Source organism: Leopardus geoffroyi, chromosome B2 (genome assembly GCF_018350155.1).
Source record: "Leopardus geoffroyi isolate Oge1 chromosome B2, O.geoffroyi_Oge1_pat1.0, whole genome shotgun sequence".
NCBI classification, from domain to species: domain Eukaryota; kingdom Metazoa; phylum Chordata; class Mammalia; order Carnivora; family Felidae; genus Leopardus; species Leopardus geoffroyi.
The window spans coordinates 24,426,349-24,451,181 of NC_059332.1; the positions used below are offsets into that span (position 1 = coordinate 24,426,349).

At 39.6% G+C, this 24,833-nt stretch overlaps 2 protein-coding genes across 16 annotated transcripts in view; one reads left to right on the plus strand and one right to left on the minus strand.

The window, feature by feature from the left end:
* Positions 1-17: 17 nt before the first annotated feature.
* Positions 18-24,833, plus strand: part of FAM217A (family with sequence similarity 217 member A) — a 29,938-nt gene continuing 5,122 nt past the window's right edge. The window contains exons 1-8 of one of the 4 annotated variants that reach the window (XM_045497558.1): positions 18-356; positions 1,911-2,174; positions 6,540-6,665; positions 8,175-8,262; positions 10,138-10,222; positions 10,383-10,396; positions 11,348-11,415; positions 13,764-14,953. In XM_045497558.1, coding sequence (XP_045353514.1) covers positions 2,110-2,174; positions 6,540-6,665; positions 8,175-8,262; positions 10,138-10,222; positions 10,383-10,396; positions 11,348-11,415; positions 13,764-14,953 — 1,636 coding nt within the window. In that variant the 5' untranslated portion in view covers positions 18-356; positions 1,911-2,109. Of the gene's footprint in view, positions 357-1,910; positions 2,175-6,539; positions 6,666-8,174; positions 8,263-10,137; positions 10,223-10,382; positions 10,397-11,347; positions 11,416-13,763; positions 15,239-24,833 lie in introns of those variants that run through there. The other 3 variants (XM_045497555.1, XM_045497557.1, XM_045497556.1) reach the window with 3 other exon arrangements.
* PRPF4B (pre-mRNA processing factor 4B) overlaps positions 19,423-24,833 on the minus strand; it is a 36,791-nt gene continuing 31,380 nt past the window's right edge. The window contains exons 15-21 of one of the 12 annotated variants that reach the window (XR_006717091.1): positions 23,816-24,093; positions 23,352-23,486; positions 22,796-22,841; positions 22,194-22,281; positions 21,863-21,935; positions 21,365-21,410; positions 19,423-19,607 (exon numbers count right to left, since the gene is read on the minus strand). Coding sequence is in view for 1 of the 12 variants with exons in the window: in XM_045497552.1 (XP_045353508.1) it covers positions 23,890-24,093 (204 nt within the window). In the remaining 11 variants the exon portion in view is untranslated. Of the gene's footprint in view, positions 24,094-24,833 lie in introns of all 12 variants that reach the window. The other 11 variants (XR_006717090.1, XR_006717087.1, XR_006717089.1 and 8 more) reach the window with 11 other exon arrangements.

Here is a 24,833-nt window from a genome sequence, read left to right on the forward strand (position 1 = left end):
ATCTTAGCCTGGAACCCTGAATGCTCATCCTATCTTCAAACCAGAGGAAATCAGCCTGTCAAAAAGATCTTGCCAACTCTTATGGGGATTTCAGGCAGAAATTCATTTCCTGTCTGAACGTGGACAACAGCTGAGGCAAACAGAGTACTTTCCTAAAGGGAAGAGAGGAAGCCACTGTGCACACATCCAGTGTTGATTTTCCATCTGGCACTTCATGGAGGCCTGTGTGTACATAATTGAGACTCCGCAGACCTACTAGGCCCCGAGGGAAAGCAATTACCTCCATACAGTCCTCAAGCTGAACTGAGCGAAGAGCTTCATTGTCCACAACTGAGGAAATGTCCAGATTAACACAGGTAGGAGGCCAACCTGCTTCTTATTCTCTTATCCGAACTAACAGAGTCAACCAAATGCTCCATTCTAGCTTTACTGGCAGAAGCCAGTCCTCACTGTGGACCCAGAGCAGAAGTACTAAATGATCTTGACCCACCATAGCTGATAGCATAGCCCTGAGCAAGGTAGAAGGTGTCAAGAACTCCTCCCAGATTTGAGGCCAAAATGCAAACAATTAGGGTTGTTCTAGCTACTCCTTAACCTCAGCATGCTTTGCCACCTGAGTCAGGGTCACCACTTTGCTGTATCCCATGAACTGGCTGGTAACCGCACTGCAAAATGATCAGAAATGAGGAGATCCATGTGAGCCAAGCACGCTATGAGCCAGCTGGTAGTGCTTGCCAGCTTCTTACCAAACTTCAAAGCCCTTGGTCAGGACCACAGTAGCATCATGGTTATATCATGTCATACATTAGTGCCCAGAGCAGAAGATACAAAATTTTATTTCTGAACTTTCAAATTAATTTTTAATTTGCAAACTTAAAGAGTATGGCTTTAAGAAAAAAAACAAAAGGGTTTACTTTGAATATATTTAAAATATGTTAGAGAATCAGAATCACTCGAATATAATGTGATTCTCATGATTTCATGGGTGTTTTTGGAGACAGAAGGGAGCTTGTGGAAGTGAGGGGGGTAGGATATTTTGATAGGTGGAGACTTCTTTCTTCCAAGCAAACTTGAATATATTACACTAAATATTATTTATATAAATAGAAAAGAACGAACCATGTTTTAAGCTATTCTACAGGCCAAAGAAGTGATATATTACATATAAGTTGATATATATATATATATATATATATATATATATATATATATATATATTAGTGTTACAATACCATTGACTATATTCCCTGTACTATACCTTTCATCCCCACCATATGTTCTTAATCATTGCTCTAAATAGCAACTGATGGAATGTCTCCAGTTATTTGGCTTATTTACCTTGGCTGAAATCAGAAGTAGGCCACGGGATTATATTTTATTTTTAAATAAACTCTCTGATGGATAAATGTCTTCTGCAATGGATAAGACTGCTTCAAGGAATCCATCTCATTCACTCTATGTGTGGTGCGGTGGAAAAAATACCATTCAGGACCAGGGTCAGCAGTCGGAGGCTGGTGCCCCGCTGCTGTTGACTAGCTGTGTGATCTTGATCTCAGCCAGCCAGGTCTCACCCTACAGAACTAATGTCCTCTGATGAAACATCCTTCTAGCTTGTATCTTGTTTTGAATTTGGCTTATTTCCAATTCTGTTCTTCCATGGCCAAAAAATCTACCTTTCCAAAACCACATTTGTAATATATGATTATTTTCTCAAAAGAAAGATGAGAGAGAATGTTCCTAAGCCAGTGCTCTCTTTCTTTCTTATTGTGACAATGAGTTGCTATGAAGGGCCAGCCGTGCCTCTCAGGTAGTAGCACTGTATTATTAACTAAATTGATCCCACAGCACAGCACCTGCAGGACGCTGCGTTGTTTTTCTAGTTAGGCTGATCTCTTCTTCATGACTTTTAGGTAAACGGCAATTCCTTTTTTTGTTCCAAAGAGGGCTGTTGTGTCTCCTGAACACCTTCCCCTTCCCCTCTGCCATGGTGGATGTGACAAGATCAGCTGGCTTCCAGAAGGCAAAATATTCAGTAATGTTCAAAGGGAAAAGATCATCTCCAAGTTTCTTAAAGAAAGTGTTCTAAAGAGAGTGTTCCGTTCAAAGCAAATGAGGTGGGAGGGCTCCGGCTACCAGAATGAGGACCTAAGCGACAACTTTCCTGGCACCAGAAAGTAAGTCCTGCTCCGGAAACTTAAACATTCAAAGTACATTTGGGATACAAGGCTAAGAGCATAGGCATCTGAAGGACAAGAAGCCATAAAGCTATGCAAACTGCAGAAATCTAGTCTTGCAGGAAAATCTAAATATAGGTAGACATATATGACTGAGAATTTATTCAACAGTATGGGCTGCAACATATACAGGTGTAGAATTTGCAAAGGTACGTGCTTAGCTTTTGGAAATATATCCCTATGGATCACTATCACATTTGTTCTAAGAATAAATAGGTCCTAAACAAGATTTTTTGATGTTTTTGCAACAAAATGGTGGTCTCCCACATAAGGGAGCAAAGTGTTCAAGGTTAATTTTTAAAAGAGAAATGCAACTTCTAACCAAAAAAATATTTTTATACATTATTTCCTAAAAAGGAATTAGACAAATCCAAGAAAGTTAGGACATTTAAGGTAAATGCTCACAGAAATGGAGTCCTAAGTTGGGGTGAATATAATTGGCTATGGCTGAAACAGAAAGCAGAAGCTGGGAAAGCAGGAGAAAAGGAGAAGCAAAGGACTAGTTATCTAAATCATACACTAAATACAAATTGCCCAGAATTGAATTGAAATGTTTCCCACTGAATAGCATCTTATGTACTTGGGAACAAAAATGCATATTACTAATTAGAAAATATGGCCTCGACTTTCTGAAAATATTTACATAATTACACTGAACAAGATTCCACTGCAGTAAATAACCAGCTGTGACATTGACCATACAGCAGGGAAGAATAAAGGGATGTGGAGGCAAATACATGAGTAATGTAAAAATATGAAAGGCCTTGAAAGAGGTGAATGGAAATAGAAGGGTTTCCCTGAAGAATCATTAGAAGCTAAGCAGTGCTGTCACTGACATCTCTTTACATAACTCTGGATGACAAAAAGGAATGTATGTTAAAGGGCTTTCCAAAATAGTTTCCTGTTGGTCAAAATTGTCACTTTTGTCATAGTAGGAGAAACTGACTTGATCAGCAAGCCATGCTTACCTGCCAAGTGATTGGCCCAAGGCGTTCCTTCTTTCCACCAATTCAGACCACCTCCATTGCAATGAATGTAAGAGCTTGTTAAATGCCATGAGACATAGAACATCTCCCTTACCTTCCTTCACTGGATTAGCTAAAGAAGTGTTAAAGTAAGGCAAGTCTGATGCTGCCACTAAAATGTGAATTCCTGGAGTGGCCTTGGGATGGCCTATAAGGAAAGTGCACTCTGTTGGGCTAAGGAGTGATGTTAGAGCTGCGTCAGAGCTACTATGGAAAACAATCCCCTGTCCAACAAATCCCCTTGCTCTCAGGGCAGGACTAGAGCCAAACCAGACTGAAGGGTTTGGAGAGGGTGTGATTCTCTTAGCTGTTTCCCTTAGATTTCACACTGGCACATCATTTCACAATTTTTCTCTTGTCTCCTCGCCACCTAGACTGGGGCTCCCACATAGATAGTGTCCAGGGACTTTGCTGTCACTATAGTTATAAACCTGTAGTACTAAAAACTATCAATTCAACAAGTGATGGGGGGGGGGCATGATTTTTATGCTAATGTCAAAGCATTAAAAAAATCTCCAGAGAAAGGGGGGAAGAGTCAAATTGATAAGAAGGTTTTTAGGAATATGTCCTGTCAAGAAAAAAAAAAAAAAAGAATCTTAGGTATTTAAGGATTTATTTAAGGATGTATTTAAGGATGACAAATCTGAGGGAGCTTAAGGGATCGGGAAGCAATTCATGTTCTGAAACAAAAGGAAAACACAGAAACAAACATAAACCAAGGAAGACAGGAGATGTGTGAGCTAGAAAAGTGACGTGCATGCCCACGTGCACATATACACACATCATTTTTGTCTTCTATCCCGACAGCAGAAAAAAAAAAATTTCCCAGCTAAATATATTTGTAGAAAGTATCATCTGGGAGTATCTGGACTTAAATATTTACCCAATTCACTATTTTTAAAATAATTTTAAGTTGGGAAAACAATATATTTAAGGCTCAGGTTACCAATTTATAAAATAGGAATAACTATTCCCATCGTGTTATTAAAAGTGTTAAATTGGTTAATCTATATAATCTATATAAAATGTTCAGCCTTATGCCTGCCACATGGGAACCCTATCCTAGCAAGTGTTATTTCTAGCAAATGTTATTTGTGGAGTAATCAAATTGATTCAAATATTTATTGCATGCCTACTATATGCCAGGGACCAGGCCAGATAGAATAAGTCCAGGCCTTGTCTTTAAGGCATTGAAAAGATAGTGACTGAGATATGAATGAAATGAAGAATTAGAATGGAACAGTGAGTAGGGAATTGTAAGCAAATCAGAATAACCCAAATGAAGAATCTTGGAAGAGGTAGCAATTTATTCTTCCTGAGGGGCTAAGGAAGATGATTTGTGAACTAGATTTATATGGATAGGACTTAACTAGGCAGGTAAAAGGGGGGAGGAAAAAAAAAGGAGGAACTATTAAAGAAAAAGAAAAATGATGTATGTCCTGGCAGAGAGAGAGTGTTTAAGAAAACTGCAAAATGTCTGAGGTGTTGGACATGCAGGCACCAGGAGTGATAAGCAGATACTTAAAGCCTGGCTACAGAATTTGGACCTCATTCTTTGGGATTAGGAAGGCATTAGAGCAGGTCTATGTTTTATATCAGCAGTATGGAAAACAGTCTGGAGGACATAGCCTAAGAGGAAGACTTCCAAGGAGGCCAATGTGAAATTCATTCTCTTATATTTATTGTCCTTCTACTATGTGCTAGGCACAGTTTTAAAGTGATAGGGTAGATCAGTGAACTAGACAGTCAAGGCCTCCACCCTCACAGAGCTTTATACTCCAATGGGAAGAGACAGGCAGTAGAAAAGCACACAAGATTAACAAGACTGTGAGGCATACAGGGAAAGAATAAAAATAGGGTCTTATGAAAGAGTAAAGTGGGTGGGAAAGCTTCTTGAAAGCCAAGCCAGGAAAGGTCTTTCTGAGAGGAAAATGGACATGCAGAAGAAGGAGACAGACACCTCTGGGCAGGGGGTGGGGGTGGGAGTTCCAAGAGCTGACAAACCCTTGAAATTCTGTTGGACATCTGGTTTATATGTGCATTTTCTGGAAGACTCTCAAAGGAGCATGACATCTCTTCCCCCCACATGTTAAGAACCAGTGCATTTAGATGCTTAATGAAACATTTTGGGGTTCGAATCTATAGTTGGATGTTCAACCCAACAGAATGCAATAGTATCATCAGCAAAGGATTGCAAAAATGTCTTTCTCAAATGTCAATGCTTTCTTATAAACAATATTGCTGATTTCTTTAAACATTCTTTACTTATACACATATATCTTTATATATTATTATATGTTACTTATACATATATATCTTTAAATATTCATTTACTCACACACATATATCAGCCATAAATATGTAAATATTCACTTACATATTTACTTGTTATACATGTATATACACAATACTGCACATATAATAATATATCCATATCATATATATGCATACACGCTCCTTCCTCTCCCACCCCACACATTGATTTCATGGAACTGAAGTGAGAGATATACATTTGGAGGGCCAAACTGGTCTCCTATCATCTAAATTTATCCTAGATAGAAAAAAAAAATCAGCTTCTGTTCTTCTGTTGTAAGACCAATGACTGATCTGGAACCACCAGAGGTGGGCTTGCTCTCAGCGGGGATACCTTCCTTCTTCCATTTTAATTAAATTTACATATTATAAGCATGGATAGAACTGTACATATATCCATGCACATACGTACATTTAGCCAGCCCGACCCTCTGGCTTCATTCGAACAGGTGCCAGGGACCTGCGGAGATCTCTTAGCTCGCGGTCAGGGTCAGGGCCAGGGCCCAGGAAGGCCCGAGAAGTCCCTGCGGCCGTGACCTCCGCCCTTGCGGAGCCTCGGGGCGGCCACTCCACCTGCGATGGCTGAGTGCGCCTCTCCGCCCGCGAGGAGGAGCGGAGGGGCGCAGGGGCCCGGACTCAAGGCACTGCCCTGGCGGCGCGGCTCTCCCCGAGGGGCTGGAGGCCTGGCGACCCCCAGAAGTCTCCGGGCCCAGGCGGCCCCCGACCGGCCCGCGGCCCCGGAATACCGGTGGCCCCGGTGGAACGCGGGGCCGTCGCGAGCGCCCCCGCTCGATGGTAGTTGCCGGGCGACCAGGCCGCTGGGGAGGCCCGCGGAGCCGCAGCCCCAGCCCAGGCTGGCCTCGCTGGGCCCGGCCTGGGCCCCTGCGCCCCGCAGGCCGTCCAGCGCCGAGGAGGGCGCGCTCGCGGCCAGCCGCCGTCCGCTGCCCCCCCTGTTCTCCCTCTGCAGGAAGGCCGAGTCCGAGGGGGCGCCCGTCAAGCTGTTCGCCCCGCACGCGGAGGGACCCGGGCCTCGGGGCAGCAGCGCCTTAGGGGACGACGCCGACGACGACACGTGGGACTGCGGCGCCATGGGGTAAGAGGCCGCGGCCCGGGGCGCCCCCGCGAGCCCCACCTGCTGTCACCTGCTCCGTGCCCCGGACCGAGCCACCCCCGGCCCGGGAAGGAAGGGTCAGGAACGGTAGCTCACTAGCGGGCTTTGTGCCTCCCACCTGCACCTCTCTCCCTGCTTTCCTGTCCTGAGGCTCCTTTCCCCGATGCTTTGTCACAAAGGCCTCCTTGTCTCTTGGCCCCTCCTCCAGGTGCGGTAGCCTTTTCCAGGCACCCCAGGCCCTACTCCGTGGCACACACTTGGGGGGTCCCCAGGCTGTGCCACCTATTCAGCAAACTCCTTCCTCCTCCTTCATTGTTGCATCCCAGGGCCTGGCATAGAGCGGATGGATCGATACCTGAATTGTACTCTTCTATTTCTTCAGGATCTGCCTCTCCTTCTAGGAGACAATAAATTGTAAATGATTAAGAAATATACTGATTACTGCGGTGGCTTTAATTTGTGATTCCACATAGTCATACATTAACCCAATGATTGTCTTGTCTGTTATCTTCTCTGATACTTCTACCTTATACAGTAGTGGGCTTAGAAACCATGATAGTTGGGCATGGAAAATAGTGTTTGGTCCTTTGGGCCTTCTAGTGTCCCCAAAACATGCATGGGGGGCTATAAGGTTCATCCGGCTTTCAAATGGAGCACCTGTTTTGCCTAATGAAAAGCCAAAGAGTTCCTGGCCCTGTTTAATGAGTTCCAGATAATTGATGTATTTTTTCTAATTTGTTTTTTTTTTTAATTTTTTTAATGTTAATTTATTTTTGAAAGAGAGTGACAGAGCAGGAGTGGGGGAGGGGCAGAGAGAGGGAGACCCAGAATCTGAAACAGGCTCTAGGTTCTGAGCTGTCAGCACAGAGCCCAACAGGGCTCACAAACTCACAAACTGTGAGATCATGACCTGAGTCAAAATTGGACACTCAATGGACTGAGCCACCAAAGTGCCCCTCTAATTTGTATTTTTTAAGTGTATTTATTTATTTTGAGAGAGAGTGAGAGAGAGAGTGCAAGTGAGAGAGGGGCAGAGAGGAGGCGAGAGAGAATCTCAAGCCGACTCTGAGCTGTCAGCACTGAGCCTGACACTGGGCTCAATCCCACTAACTGTGGGATCACGACCTGAGCTGAAATCAAGAGTCAGATGCTTAACCAACTGAGCCACGCAATTGCGCCTCTAATTTGTATTTTATCTTTCTATCTGATATGTTTCCTTTCTCACTTAAGACCTTAATTTCCTAATCTTCTGTCAGTTAGATTTTAGAATTTGCTTTGTCTGTGCTTTTTTTTTTTTTTGTCTGGCTTGCACCTTATTTCTGGTTGATTTCCTATTGTTACCTCTTCCCTGTCCTCATAGTTCCTTTGTCCTCTATTCTAAACATTTTTGTAACCTCCTTTAGATGAGGAGCCAAAGCACAAGCTTTGAAAAAAAAAAAAATCACTGTTATACCTTACCCATCTATTGTGCCTGTCCCACAACCTGTGTAGGATTTTAAGGAAACAGAGATGCAAAATGGGAAGAAGAAATGGAGAGAACAATGGCACCACCCCGCGTGCATCCAGCATCTCGAAGGAGGTACGGCCTGTGGCAGTGACCTGAGCGTTAGGCAGCTGCTTTGCTAAGACAGAGCTCCTGCTGAGTCTTCCTGCTGAGACCCCTGCTGCTTTGTCATTGTGAGCGGTTTGTGTGGGATGTTCCTCTTGGGAACTTGCACTAATAGCAAAGGGAAAATTGTTATTTCTCTTAATGAAGGAGAAATTCACCAGCTTCCCTCCAAACCTCAAAACGCTTACTGTTGCAATTGGACTTCGTGAAAGATGCCACCTTGATCCATCAGGCCGTGCTCACCTTGTAAAATCTTCTCACAGATAACTTTGTGAAAAGTGTTGGTAAGGCAGGTGGGATATCAAAGAGCCTAATCGTTCCCAACCTGTAAGGAGTTTGCAATCCCGCTGATGTGCAGAGTTAATAGCTTTCCTTACCAGTTGACAAATTGGGTTATATTAATCTCTTATTTAATAAATTTATTTATTTTTGAGAGAGAGAGAGAGTGCAAGCGTGAGCATGGGAGGGACAGAGAAAGAGGGAGACAGAGGATCCAAAGCAGGCTCCACATTGTCAGCCCAGAGCACATCTCAGGGCTCTAACTCACCAGCCCTGAGATCATGACCTGAGCCAAAATCAAGAGTCCCATGCTTAAGCCACTGAGCCACGCAGGTGCTCTTATATTAATAGTATTGGATGACCTCAGCCACAGTTAACAGCTTCCCTTTAAGGTGTCACTGTAAGGATGTTTCTCTCACATGTTCTCTTGTGCATTAGTGGACCAGGATCACAGAGCTGAAAGAAGCCTGATAATCTGTCAGGAGGCTTTAAAAATACAAATAACTGAGCCTTACCTTCATCCTACTGAGTCAGAACTTGTGGTAATTTTTTTTTTTCAAGTATTAGTTTTAAAAAGGTCCCCAGGTGATTCTCAGGAGACTAGACCTAATTACATGTTATCTCAGGGAGCAGAGAATTAACCTCCAGAGAAAGATAATCTGCAGGCTACCTTCCCAATGTTCAACTACCTTTCCTGTCACGAGATAATCTTCTTGTGGGCCAGTTAAATCCTCAGACTGTATTTAAGCTTATTCTCCCTGTTCCTCTTTTAGTTTTGTGATGACACCTAATGTTTTATTTGTGTATTGCTTAGAGTTTAATTTACAAAGGGTTTTCTTATTTTGAGATAGGAAATAACTGAGTTTGCTCCTAAAAAATTACTAAAAAAATAAATAAATAAATTCCACCTCCTCATTTTGCCTATTCCAAGATAAATTGTTACAATCCTCTCCTACACACACCCCACATTCCCCACCCCCCCGGCATAGCACAATGTCTGGAACATAAAATATTCAGTACATATTAATATCTTCCCCTATTCATTTCTTGACTTGCTTTTGAATACTTCCTGAGTGTTTTTTCAATATCTGGAGTCTAGAATGATTGGTGGGTTGGTCAGTATTGAGTACGATGTGAGGATTAGAGAATTTTTTTTGGTCGATGGAAAGATTTTATAGGATATCAGATCCTGTGTTCGGATACAGAAAATTTGGCCAGTGTGCCATGGTGTACCAGGGACACGCAGAACTGGATATTTTATTGTATTTTTAAAATCAGTTTTGAAAACCTGTGTGTCATTATTTTTAACAAAATAGGAATGAAGCCATAAATCATTATAAAAGCCTTTCTATTTCCTAATAGGTGTCATCAAGTTGTTAACAGTTTGATAAGAGAACACTACCTGCTTCTCAAAAATGCTGGTAGTGTCCTTATAGGAGGGACAACGGGTCAAGAAACTTTGTGCTTTTTGTCAGACTTTATCTACAGACATGAAAAATTATGTACTTGAGCTTTTATTAAAGTGTTCTTAACATTGTTTTTATCCTAAAACAAATATTGTTTTAGAACTTGTGTCACTGGAATTTGGATTCAGAAATACCTGCTCCTGAAAATAAAAATCTCCCACCTGGAAAGGATAGTGCAACAGGTGGTAAGAAATCCTAGATGTGTGTATTTATACTTATAAACATTGAAAATTTATATTCATACTTGTAATACAAATAGCCACTTATATTAAAGGGGGTTTGTTTTTAATGCAACCAGTTTTATGTAACTATTAATTGTCATTTTTTCCATACACATTCTTTCAGGTTCAATTAACAAGGTAAGGATAAATGTTTGGTTTTAAATAATTCACAAAACATTATTTTAAAATTACATGTATGCTCATTAAAAAATTTCTTTCTTGGGGCGCCTGGGTGGCGCAGTCGGTTAAGCGTCCGACTTCAGCCAGGTCACGATCTCGCCGTCCGTGAGTTTGAGCCCCGCGTCGGGCTCTGGGCTGATGGCTCAGAGCCTGGAGCCTGTTTCCGATTCTGTGTCTCCCTCTCTCTCTGCCCCTCCCCTGTTCATGCTCTGTCTCTCTCTGTCCCAAAAATAAATAAACGTTGAAAAAAAAAAATTTTTTTTTTAAATTTCTTTCTTTAAAAATATCAGTTTCATTTCCGTAGAGTTCTTCAAACAAGTCAAAGCCTTTTCTGTTCTATAGGGCTGCAAACTGGTCATTAAATTAATATTTTATTATGTATTTTTCAATATAATACCATAAATGGAAATTAACATTGCCAAAAGAGAAGTAGTTTCAGCCCTTGAGATTTATTGAAGCAATTGAAATGGTTCATTTCAACTAAGTAGTTGAAGTAGTGAAGAAATTAATCTTTCATTTACTTTTTTTGATCAGGATATAAAACACTTAACTATCAGTAAATCTTAATGATATTCAAGGCTTATTAGTTAACACTGTTTAGCTGGTACTTGCAACAGATTATACCAGTTCCTGCTGAAGTCAGTAAAAACAAATGATTCTTGGTTAGAACAAGAATTATACAGTCTTAGAACAAGAGCAGGGAACAGAGATGTCTTGCGTTTAAAAGTCTTCTGCTGCTTTATAGAACCATTTGGAAATTTCAATAGAGCAACTGATGCTAGAACTTAATTTGTCAGAGCATGCTCACAAAAGAACACAGGTGGGATTTTATTCATCATACTCCTAAAAAAGTAGTTTTTTTAATGCATTCAGTTACTAAAATGTTGTCCATGGTTTTTCTGTTATCAGAATAGTAAGCAAGGGATGTTTCAGTTATGGAGTTATCCTCTTAACGAAGGAAGTACCATGGAGAACAGGTGAGAGAATATTTATTTTTATAAACCCATAAATTAGTGAAATATATTTAAATACAATGATTTAACTATTCATCTTAGATACTAGGAAGAAAAACAACCTGAAGAAAAAGTATTGCATATAAATATGGGGGAATTATAGAAACCCTAAACTAGGAAGTGGCTGGCTTACACTACAGAGATCATCAGTGTATGGGCAATTAAGAATTTCTGTGCCCTTAAATGAGAGTTTATATGGATAGAGTTTGGGCTTCTCATCGAAGGGAAAATAAACTGTAATAGGAAAATAATAGTCCATGGGGCAAGAATGATTTCCATCCCTTATGTATAAGGTACTGGTGTCAGCATTCCTACTTTACAGATGAGAACACTGAGTCAGGGCGACAAGATATGTAATTTGCCCAAAGTCATACAATGAATGGAATGGTAGAAACAGGATGTAAGAAGAGCTTGGTTCATGCTCATTAGCACTACAGTGTATCACTTCTCAGACTTTACTTATTTTTTGGTTCTTAAACTTAAGCATGCATCAGAACCAGCTAGAATGCTTCTTACAAACACAGGGTACTACTATGTGGAGATTACATTCATTGAACCCTGGGTCACTTTTACACACAGTGTGCTGTTTCATGGAGATCCTGAGTTCTGTTCCTCAGTTTTGTGCCCAGTTTTGACAGTGGGTGTGGCTCACTTGATAGCAGTCTCCCAGAGGACTTTACCTCTGTGAGACTCAGGATGAAACTCCCCTAAGCTGAAATTCAAGGTGTGAATCCAAGAAATGCTAAAGGGACCCTAGTGACTAATGCCCTAAGGGAATATCGGTGCTGAGGGGGATAGAAAGGCTACTTTTACTAGAAGGAACTCAGCTGGGAACAAGGATTTCAAGGTAAGAGGTCAAATGAAATGAATTGAATTGTATCACACTAACACAGAGCAAACATAAACTGAGTCAGTAGAGGGCAGTGGGTAGGATTACAAACATCCGGTCCCACCACTCTGGCTCTACCACTTACCACATGTATGACCTTAACCACTCTGCCTCGGCTTCCTTACCCATAAAAGGTAAACAATAAAAGTGCTTGTCTCCTGGGGACTAAGCAGAACCATGTGTTTGATAGGTATTTGCTATTTATACTGGGAAAGCCTAAGATGTTGCAGAGTTGGAAGCCCAGAATCAATGAAATAGTTTATTACTGAGATTTTTCTCTTCAATATGCCATCAAGAAGAGAATAAAAGTAATATTTTTTATTTAGGGTTTAACATTTTGCAAAGTATGTTCATGTAATTGGCTTCTCAGACCACCGCAAGGTCGGTATTGTCCTTACCATTCTGATCACTGGTGGCAAAGGGATTCAAACCTAAGTCCCCACTCCCAGATTCCATGCTCTTTTCACTAAACAACGTGGATTGTGTCTGTCATCAATTGTAGATTTAGGAAACTTTCCTGTGGTTTTATAAAGGCAAGTCGGTATAACTAATATTTAGCTAAAGAAATAAATTTTTACTCTTTTCTGTAGAAATAAAAGTATTTTTCAAAATCCTTCAAGAATACTTTGCTGTCTTTAATATAAACTGGCATTAAAAGAAGCAAGAAGATAATGAGACTTTACATGTCAATTAATGCTTCAACTCTTTCAATATCAGTACTTCTAGTAAGCTTTAAAAAAATGAACTATTTTAAACTCAGTGTTCCATGGCCTGGCTCTTATGCAGTTTTCATTCTAATATAATACCTAGAAGCATTAGTCATAAAATAAAAGAGCACTTCCAGGTGAAAATTACAATGGGATAATTTTTTTTTTTTTTAAACTATGGGATAGTTTTTGATGAACATTGTTTTGTTTCCTTTTATATGGGCATAATTTTTTTAGACCACAATGGCTAATGTAGAAGGCTTTATTGAGTAACCTAATTACATTCTTTGAGCTTCCTTTTATCTAATCCTGGGTCATAAACATGTCAATGCAATTTCAGTTTGAGTTGGATAGCCCCCTTCTCAGACATCATCAGTGCAGATACAATCTATACATAGGTAAATAGATGTAATTAGCCACTTTCAACCCAGTGGCCATTCATAGACACAGCCATTTGTGGGTATAATGATCTAGTTTCCTGTGAATGCACACAGGGATATCCAGTTAATATTCTAATCTATACGTTTAAAAATGTATATGGTTTTATGTACTTGAGCATATTTGGAAGTTAACATCTGTCAGTTACAGATAGATACACACGTAGGCCATTGGAAACTAAACATTAACCAGTCTTTGATAATTTTACTTTTTGATTATTTTAATAGCATTTTAATTCCAGTCCACAAACCATTCATTAACTAAATCATTTTTTAAAGGGATTTCAGAAAATCTTCCGTGGAAACTGGCTTTAATGTAACCAATAATCCCATAAGGCTCTTTACTCTGAACCACTCACTTGTAACAAGTGCTTCAGTTGAGAAGCAAGTTGGTTCTTACCCTGGACTGCAGATACCATCTGTTCTCTGCTGGCCCTATGCTGATGGAGACTTTTTGAAGGACAGAAATGAGCCTTATATTAATTTATGTTCGACTATAGAAAACAATAGTGGTGAAACTTTACCTGCTTTAAATTGGAACTTGAAATATGGAAACAGCAGTGTGGAAGAAAACTTAACAGATGAAAGTGATTTATCAGAAAATGAAAAAGCAAATGATAGTTTGCTCAGCTACTTTAAAAAGATGGACCTGAACTTAAAGCCAGAAACAATAGTAAACGTTGAGGAATCTTTCACAGAGGAACCAAGTGAAGTATTTCCATATCCTGATTTTCTCCCTTCTCCTTTCAATACCCTGGACTTGCACAAATTAGCCCTTTCAAAATCTGAAAATTGGAAAGTGACAGTAGAACCTCCAGAAAGCTCTGTTGAACGTCTGATAACTCGTTTACTAGAAATGGAAAGATTGCAACACATGACTATCCAAAAAGAGAGGCCCAGACTACAAACTACCTTCTGTACTCTGGCAGCTACTGAACGACCCTCTTCCTCCAAAGCTATACCCAAAGTGAGACAGCCCAAACTTTCAGACCCTTTGAGTCTTCAGACGACTTGTGTAGATAAAAGTCGTGAAAAAAGAAAAAGCAATTCTGGATCTTGCAAGCTTGAACAAAATGCTTCAAAATGGAATTGGAGCAATGCTGGCAAATATAAATGGAATTCTAGACCAACATCTCTAAAAAGTTCATCCACCACCAAACAATTGGTTGCAACTTGTGATGACTTTAGGAATCTCAAAAGCTCCATTTTAAATCCATGCCAAGAACTCGCAACCAAGCCTACTCCTTCCCAAACAACTCAATCATTGGTTAAAATGGTCTCAACAAGATGTCTGCCACCGAAGTCTCCAATACCAGTCTCATCTATACCTCTGTCTTTCCCCGAAAATCAGAAAGAAGAAATTAAGTTACCAAGGACCAAAAAGAAACTTTATCAAAAAAACATAGCACTGAACAGACCATTCTATATTCAGAAGCTAAACTGTTTATCACCTTCCTTTACAGCTAAGGGTAAGTGTTCACCTATTGACCAAAAATAACTTTTCTTTCATATATCTCAATGTGAGCAAATCTGTTTCCAAGAAGCTTGGCTAAAACGTGGTTCATCATTCCAAGATACAGGTATTACACACACGCGTGAGTAACTTGATGTGATGTGGAGTGGAATTTGTAAAAATCATTGCTGAGATGTGTAAATATAAATTCAAGGGCTTCCATACTGACATATTTGGCAATCTTTTGCATGTTATGTTTCAAAGGAATGTTTCACTTAGTAAACTGTTCTTTTCAAAAGAATATTCTCTTTTGTTGTGATGGTTTCCTAGTGTAATTCCATCGTCAATGAATGCTATAATCAACTTATTGCTGGTATATTTTGTGTTCTATTATAGTTTGAAGAGTGTAGTTACCTCTTTTTAGTTCTTCCCACTCTGGTTCCTTTTTCCTTTCCTTTACTGCCTCTACAAATCTCCTTTGTCTATCATTTTGACCAATCTTCTGAGTATTTGCTTGGCCATTAAAAGCTAAAATACTTGCTATTTTGTTAATATGCAAGAGCCCCTGGGTCCTCCTGTGAATCTTAAAAAATGTTCCTTTCCCAGGTCCTTGGTCATATACATGAAAGCAAGATCAGTTCCCTTGGAGACTAACTATAGTTGTAGATATGAAACAACCCTCTTCCACTCAGACTAAGTAGTTTTAAAATGTCAGAGGTAAAATGAGAAAAGGTTGCTGTCCACAAGAGCAGCCAAAATCTGTTAGTGGAACTTTTCCCCAAAGTTCTTTGTTGCTGGAAGTCGTAACCCTGGTTAGTTGAAACTCAAACAGCTGAAGTTTCTTATTTAAAAAAGTGTGTGGGGATTGGAGGCAGGGGGACTATGTGATGGACACAGCTTACTGCACCTAAGAATCAGGGAAACAAAAAAGCTGAGTCCTGGGTTCTACCGCAGGTGCACAGACACAGAATCTTTTGAGAGTGGGGCCAGGGAACCTGCCTGGTAAACTTCCCAGGTGATTTTAATGCAGGTGGTTCTTGGATCCCAGTTTGAAAAACCTGAAGGAAAAACTTGATGCAAAAGCTCAGGGTTGGTTGGTTTGTGGGGATCATGTGCTTTGGTTTTCAGTTGATGGTTGGTGAATTCAAATGAGTTTTTCTTAAACATTAAAAAAGTAACACAGGATTAAAACTTTTAGGTTACCCAAAGGAAAATGAGAAATAAAAGGCCTGTTCCCGCTCCCAGCCCCCCACCAAGGCAATTGATATTACATTTTTGTGTAGCATCCCCCCGCCCCCCCCCCCCCCCCCCATAAGATGAAATAACAGATCCAGATGGTGAGGTGAATTTTCAGGACGATTCAAATACACGCTGAAGACAGCAACTGCAGCTCAGTTTCCTTTGTGCTATTTGTAGTCAAAGAATAAGGCTCAAGGAGTTTGCTTAGAAGCAGAGGTTAAAGAGAGCATGCTTAGTTTTTAGATTAGTTTCCAAGAATTTTCTGGAACTGCATCAACACAGCAGTAGAAAATTAACTGTCCAGGATCCCTTGTCATAGAACAGAATTTTGCCTAAATCCCACACAGTTGGTGTCGTTATCCAAAGTACTAGAACATGCCTTTGATAGAATACAAAAATGGACTCCAGCTTTCACTCTGTTCCAGCTTGCAACGAATGGTCTTTGTGGTTTCCCCTCTCAACCACCCTTACTCTCATTATTTAAAAAAAAAAAATTTATTAATGTTTATTTTTGAGAGAGAGACAGAGTGTGAGAAGGGGAGCGGCAGAGAGGGAGACACAGAATCTGAAGCGGGCTCCAGGCTCCAAGCTGTCAGCACAGAACCTGATGCAGGGCTCGAACCCACAAACTGTGAGATCATGACCTGAGCTGAAGTCAGATGCTCAACGGACTGAACCGCCCAGGTGCCCCATCCTTACTCTCATTCTTACAGCTCTGAGTATTGAGCCTTATTTGCCAACCCTTGTGCCCATTCTCATTTCTACCTTCTTGCTTGCATTTTATCCCTTCACCTTTAGGGTTGTAATGATGTAATTTTTATCTGTGAAAGCTTCAGGAAAGGGACATGCCTGTTCTGTTCACCACTGTATCCCGAACAATCATTGGTTGGCATGTAGATACCCTTCACAGTACATAAGGAAAGGACTTTACCCAGCTTTGAGGACTGTTAGGTGACACAGCAGTTACAGGCACTGGCTCCAAGGCCAGACTGAGTCTGAACCCAGGCTCTGCCACTTAACAGCTATACACCTCAGTCAGGTTCCTTAACCTTGGTTCTTCACTTTCCTAATTGGTAAGGTGGGTAGAGTTGTCTTTTATCTCATATAATCATGTGAGGATTGAGTAAAGTGCCTGGCAAATTACAAAATAGATCAGGGAAAATAGGAATGACACAGGAGAGCACACTGAATGGAATGAGCTGCCTCAGCACTGAATTCACTGTCACTGGAGTAACAACTCAAGATTATTAATGTCCTACATCTTACAAGGCATATGCCAGGCATCAGGGACACGGTATGAAGTGATGCAGACACTGTCCCTGGTTGTCAAGATCAGGAGTGGGAGTGGGACATGGGCAATGGGGGGCGGGGGTATTTTAGAGGGAGAGGTAGTAAAAGATCACGGTCAGCAGTTCCTTGAAATAGATTCCCATGAATAGGATTGCTTTGGGAGGTGGGAGGAGACAGATTCTCAGCTTTAATGTCTTAGAGGTAGGGCAAATTTCTTACTGCAAACATAACCAGGCCACTTTATTTAGGATGTCATTAGACCTGAAAAAAAAAAAAACAAAAAAAAAACTAGCTACTGAAACACTTTTCAATTAGTCCCAAATTGCTTTATTTTTTTAAGTTTATTTTGAGAGAGAGAACCGACAGGGGAGGGGCAGAGAGGGAACAGAGGCTCCAAAACAGGCTGTGCTGACAGCAGTGAGCCTAATGCTGGGCTAGAACTCACAAACTGGGAGATCATGACCTGAGCCGAAGTCAGCTGTTTAACTGAGCCACCCAGATGCCCCAGTCCCTAATTGTGTTCAATGTAACTATGTAAAAAACACATTTGCAGCAGTGCAGATTTCAATTATGAGGCAAAGGTACTAATTTTAACACGTCATGATCATTTGTAAAAATAGTTGCCAAAATATTTTGTTTAAATGGAGTCCCTAAAATGAGGTTGGAAGAGGCATAATGTACATAGGAAGATGTAGCCAGCTTGAGTTCATCTTGTAAAAGGATAGCCAAACATTGCCTATTTTACCCCTACAAGGAAAACTCACCACTGAGGGTGGGGGCACAGTAGTTACCAACAAAGTCAAAAGACTTGACTTCCAACAGGCTTGAAAAATAGCCAACTTCTACTAATTTTGAAGAAACGTCTGGCAGTTTGTAACAGACACGTTTAAATTGTAAGTTAATTCTGTCCAGTAAACTTTAGTTGAATTTGGCTTAATGGCTTGCTCATAAATTCCCCATGTTTAGCTCTCTAGTATTGAAGCCTTGTCTTAGCTTTTGGATCTTTCGATTTCCTCAATGAGAGAAAGCACATCTTTCTCTTTAAAGTTTGCAGCAACCTCCTCCCAAGCCCAATACACTCTGATGAAAAACAGGATCTCAAGACTCTCATGTCACTTTAGAGGAATAGCATATGGTCATTAATCGTCTACTAGCCCAAGCAGAAAACAACTGGGGCCTTTGGGGGGGGGGGGGGAGGGTATCCAGAACCACTGCCATTTGGCCCATTTTTTCCCAAAACCAGGAATCGACTGCTAATGAGAGAAGGGAGCATCAGCTAGGTCAGGTGTATTCACACAGCCACACATTCTGGCTGTCTTCCATTCTCCAGTCCTGCTTTGTGTGTTAAAGAGCCACTCAGCCTCACTGCCACTCTTAAGCATTTTACACGTTGTTTGTTTTGTTAAGGACATTTCCTTAAACGAAAATGGACACACTAGAGTCCAGTATTTGCCAGCCTTCCCCATCTGCAATGAACCAATTGAATGAAATCATTACAGAAGAGGGAGTTCTCTCCTTACTTACTATGTTTGTATTATTAGGAAAACCAAATCAGAACTATATGTACCAAGAATAGGAATCCAACACCCTTTGTTTGGTGTGTGTTGTGCACTTAGTCGCTAGGAAGTATTTTGATGTTTGTAAGGAAGATACTAGGCTGTTTCCAAACAGCAGGTTCTGTGAAAGGGTATATTCTGCCAAGTGGTTTGGTAAACTTCTCTCTATACCTTTGCCCTCACTGGGATGCACATCAGATGTCTTCTGAGAACCTGTAAATACCACTCTAACTTAATCCGGCAGTTGCCAATCAGATTTGAGCACAGAATACCTTTCGAGGCAGATCTATGAACACCAGTAAAATAGCATCTAAGAAACTTTAGGTAGGAAATGGTGTTTTAATTTAAAACTAAACACAAAATACCAAACTGGAGCAAAGGAAAAAATCAGGAGACAATCTGGTAACAAGAGGCATATTTTATTAAGGTTTCCCAATAATTAGAAACATTGTTTCTATTTAAAATGCAAGTTACAATTCAAATGATACCATGAGTAATTGGGATACACATTGAGTATTTTCAGAGACCAGCTTCCATATCTTGATCACTAAATGGAAAGATTCTTCAGAAGAACAGTCCCTTACCCTACATACAGAAGGAGAAAAAAACAATTAAAGATGCCATGATGATATCTATCAAATAACTGGAAAACATTTTAAGTCAATTTAGTGTACATTATTAAACATGTAAAAAAACACAAATGAATCTGTAGTGAACACTTCCAAAAGGAAGACATTCCATCTAGGAGAATGATAAAACTTGTGTTGCATAATATATGCTTGAACTAGTATACTACAAGGAAAGAAACACTTTACGAAGCCCAATTTCCAATGATATCATCATAACTCATGAAAGGAAATTACTTATTTGAATGTCTACTTCTTTCCTATCTCCACCATTTAAAAAGGGCATTCCTTAACTGCCTGGCCTAAGTTTGAAGATATGTGATTCCTGTGTCATTTCAGAGATTTTATTTCTACCTAGCCAGCTCCAGTAACCAAATGATGATCAAGTACAGGTAAAGCAAAGCAGGATGGATGCAAATATGAAACAAATATGAGAACATTACATTTCTCTGCTCTACCACATACCACAAAACATATGTTTTTCATATTGTAGAAATGCCCTGAGTATTTGTTTTAGAGAAAAGAGGTGGTTATTATAATGGGGAAAAAAAAAGTTACAGTATTTTACAAATACAAAACTATTTTGAAGTAGTAGAGTGGAATGAGTTATACACTGGGTTTGAATAAACAGGATGCTATTAATAAGGACTTAAGGGTGAAAGTGAATACTGGGAAGGTCTTCAAAGTTTATGACCAGATGCTCCCTTCCTTCAAAACTTGGATATTCCAACCTGAATTCTGAGACCTTTGAGAATAAGGTCCACCTAGAATGGGCTGTCCAATGTATGTGCTTTCTGGATCTCACCTACCCTCTCACTACAGAAAGTAGGACCTTTTTGAGGGTTGTGTCCTAAGACTTAGGAACCCTGAAGTCTGACACATTCACAGTATATTTTGCTGTGAAGTGTAATAAATCAAAAAGCTTTACCAGAGATTAACTTATTTGAAAACTATACAGCTACTGTGAAATATGAATGTAGGTTAAAGGTAATTCAACTAAATGACCATAATCAAACACACAGTTCTTACCAAGCTCTGAATTTCTGCCTCTGCAAAATTACAAATTCTAATCAAATCCTGTGTATGTATATAAAGAATGTTTACAGAGTTCCTTTCAAATAGACAAATCTAGGAATGCTAAATTTGGGAAGATTGACTTCTCTCATTTCCCTTAAGAAGAAAAACTGACAGTGACTCTAAATACTGTGTCTATTTTAAGACCATGATTGGCGCACTTGTGAAAACAAAGGGACTAAAAGGAAAGCTGGATTAAAAGGAAAGAGGATTAAGGGAGTTGAATAATAGTGTTCTTCAAATTCCACGACTTGCTATTCTTTTGCATTTGCCAAGGAGATTAGATACCTAAAGCTAAAGACTGCTTTTTTGATGTACGAGGTTTTGGTGGTTTCTAGTTTCCTAATAACCCCTAGGGACCAATTCTGACCGCCACGTGTTTAATGTGGAATCTCGCCATTGAGGAGTCTTTCCTACCAACCACTCAATGACCACTGTTTTTACTGTAGGGGAGGGAAGAGAGGGGAGAGGCAGGAAGCACAATAAAACAAGCATGTACAGATGAACACAACAGCACTACTACTCTAAGTGCCAAACATTAACGAAACCCAAATGATAAGGCTGAAAACTAAAAAATTAGACAAAAATTAAATGGAGGATTCTTTTTTGTTTGTTTGTTTTAATCTTTTATAGGACAGAAACCTTAGCTCATGTCTTCTGGCTGTCATCATCTTCCACTGAACTGCACCTAAAACACAAAGAACAAGTAACAAGCAACTTTGTTTTTTAAAGAATAGGTAATAGTTTTGAAGGCATAAGATGAACTGTCTCTAGTGGAAGTTAACTTACTTAAATAATTATATAAAACGAAGCCATGAAAAATCACCAGAAGCATCAAAATGTTAACTATTTTGAGTGAAAATAACTACAAAAGACTCGAATATGCAGCATATGATCACCAAAATAAAGTAAATCATGGTGGGAAAATCACTACCCATTTTGTTAAGGTAGAAAAGCTGCACCTGTGAAGCCTTTTGTAAAAGGCTTCCCTCTACCTGAAGATGGAAACCAGCTTGTATTTACTTTAGTAAAGTCTAAACCATGAAGAGACGGGGTGTAGATTCAAAGTTGGCTTATTATATCATCTATCACCTTCCTGGCTGTAGTTCATTTCATGTCTTTAAATGGAGCAAAACCCACCAGAAGAATGCTGCTATTCTGATTTTTCCATTCTTGAATGCACCAAAACGTGCATCTTGTTGTAATTAGGTGCCTGGGTGAATAAAAAAATCCCATTTACAATTTAAAAATATTATTTAAACCCCAAAAATCTGATTATTTTCCACATTGCTCAGGAAGACAAGCATTAATTTTACCACCCAAACAGAAAAGATTCATATGCATTTCTGAAAAAGCTCCCCTACCATGTTTAAAAATACGAATTCCTTTGTGCTGCAAAACCAAGCTGATTTACATGATTTTGTCTTAAATTGTGGCTAAATGTTTATCTACACATGCTGTCAGAAATAACCTTGTTAAGAAGGTGAAGCTGGTGTCTCAGCAAATCAGACCCCTTGGAGAAGGCGTTGAATGGCCTGTGCCCCGTTTTCCTTTTTTCTCTTTCCGCACCATCAGAAGGAAAAGTGAGAAAATAGCAGAAACATTAGTTAAATCCTGAATTATACCCCATAACCTACAGGAATTATCTCACTACACTGAAAGCTGACAATATTTGCAGGATTCTTTTGATGAAATAATTAGGATCCTGATTATTAATAAAATGATAAACTTGTGGCTAGGCTTTACATCTTTAACAAATAATTCTTTTAAAGACTTAAAGGAAGAAATGAAAGGTTGCTTTTAACTAGTTATGGTTTACCTGACTTACCAGCACTGAAGACAAAAACTTTTAAAAATGGCTACAAATGCCTTGTTCACAAAAGACTTTATTATCTAGTGATGCATACTGAGAACATACAGAAATCTGCATGGTCCACTTCACATGCAGTAGAACAATCTTCACTTTACAATAAGTGAGTGTCAACTGTTTTATGCAATAGACAACACTTTAAAGTCACATTCTTAAAGAAAAGCTTCATTTACAAAAGAAATAAAAGGTAAAGAAGCAATTACCGCTTTTAAAAAGCAGCTGCTTTGTTCAAGAGTGGAAGGTTTATGCCTGTATTGAAAGACAACATGATCACAAATAATGAAAACAATGAACAAATGAAAAAACACTTTTACCATAAAGCAGTACACTTTCAAAATGACATACAAATAGTTAAAAATTTCATTATGTTGTCTAACTTTTAAATATGAGGACTCTCAGAATTAGGCCTCAACATTTGTTAATTAGTAAATGAAAACTACGCATTGTTTCTATGTCACTACGAACTGTATTTAACAAAATGTATATAAAGTCTATAGCAAGTTGATTTAAAAAAATTAAAGTTAATAAGAAACAGTACACTGAAGGCGCTCTATCCATCAAGCGCACACTCTTCCAATTTTAAATGTGATGAACAGAACAGAAATTGTAACTATGCCACAGTCGCGATGCCAAAAAAGAAAACGAGATCAGTTAGCACACATGCAGGGAATTCCGCCACAAAGCTAATATCCCTCATTTGTCAACTGTTCCAATAAAATAACGTCTTAAAACGCCAGTGATGTTGATGGTTTAGCTTACCTTCAGTGTACTGAATGTTGTACACAACCTGCTTTAAAAGAGGAGGCCGTCCCTGCAGGCAGGCTCAAGAAGGAACAGACCCCCTTCGGCACTGACTACGCCAAGGGCATGCCGCTGTGGCCTGCACACACACACCTAGGAAAATGTGAATATAAACAGCATTTATGCTGGCCATTTTATCTGAAGACCAATATGAAGCCAAGTTTGCTAAAAATAAATCAACCACCCAACATTACTACTCCTTTTATAACAGATGCTTTTGTCTTTTATGTGAACTGCAACCATATACATTTGCACTGTAATTCTGTGCAGTCTTGGCAATTAAAACAGTTCTACAGTGAAATTTCACATAAGACACAAAACAGATTAACTAACATTTCTAAAAGAAATATCACCCTTGGTGTTAATTCAAATATATCATGCTTCCTCAAATTTGCTGGAGAAATATTTATAAGTTTATATACATTAATAAACTGCTGTGAAATTTCTTCAGTCTTTGTATTTAATTACTCAAACCCTTGGAGCTTCTTCATCTCGTTTAAATTTTTTCCTGGATGAAGGCATGCTGTAGGGCCTGATTGATGCTAATTCGTTTAGCTGGGTCCAACATCAGGATCTGGTCCAACAAGTCCTTTAGCTGGTGTACTTTTTTACGTTGGTCTTCAGGAAGTCGCTGGCACCCAATCAAGTCAGCCAACAGGTCCTTGGTTGGATTAATGGTGCTCATGACAGTAACCTTCTCCTAAAAATAATTTTTAAAATGTGTATGTCTAAATGAGTTACTAAGCATATGTAACTTAAATCAGACTGCTTCGTCTATCAAGACTTCTAACATATAGGTTATCATCTACTCATTGAAAACTTTGACACAGCTTCCTCTAGTCTACATCTTTTTAAGAAGCAACCAAAAAACTTCAATGGGGGGAAAAAAAAATCAACCCCAAGTTAGCAATGACAATTTTTAAAAAACTGTAATTTAATTTTGTAAAAAGAGAGAAAATGTCAAAAGAAAGAAGTCTGTGAAAACCCTAAAACAGTTTAATAATAATTAACAGTAAACACTTGAGTTTGAACTGTACTTTCCCTATCCTGAAGTGGTAACAAACAGACATGGAAGCAAGTCCATACCAAAAAGTGTTTGTGGTTAAGTGCTCCGATGAAGTTAGGAACAGCCGATATAATGGGGCAAAAATAAAGAAGTCCTTACTTTAACCTGGAGGTTTTAGAAGGGCTCATGTAGAATGTGTATTTCCCTTGAGGCTTGAAGTTGGACAAATTATTTTTAGGGGATGAGGAAGTACAGGAGGCAGATAAGGTCAGGACAGTCTGTGAACAAAGGCACAGAGGTGTGACACAGCACGCCCTTTGGCTAACTGCCAAGTGTGGCATGGTGGGGTTTACAGAGTACTGCGTGGGGGTGGGAACTGCTGAAGATGGCAGAGTTCATCAGAGAGGAACCCAAAGAAGGGTTTTTAAGCAGGC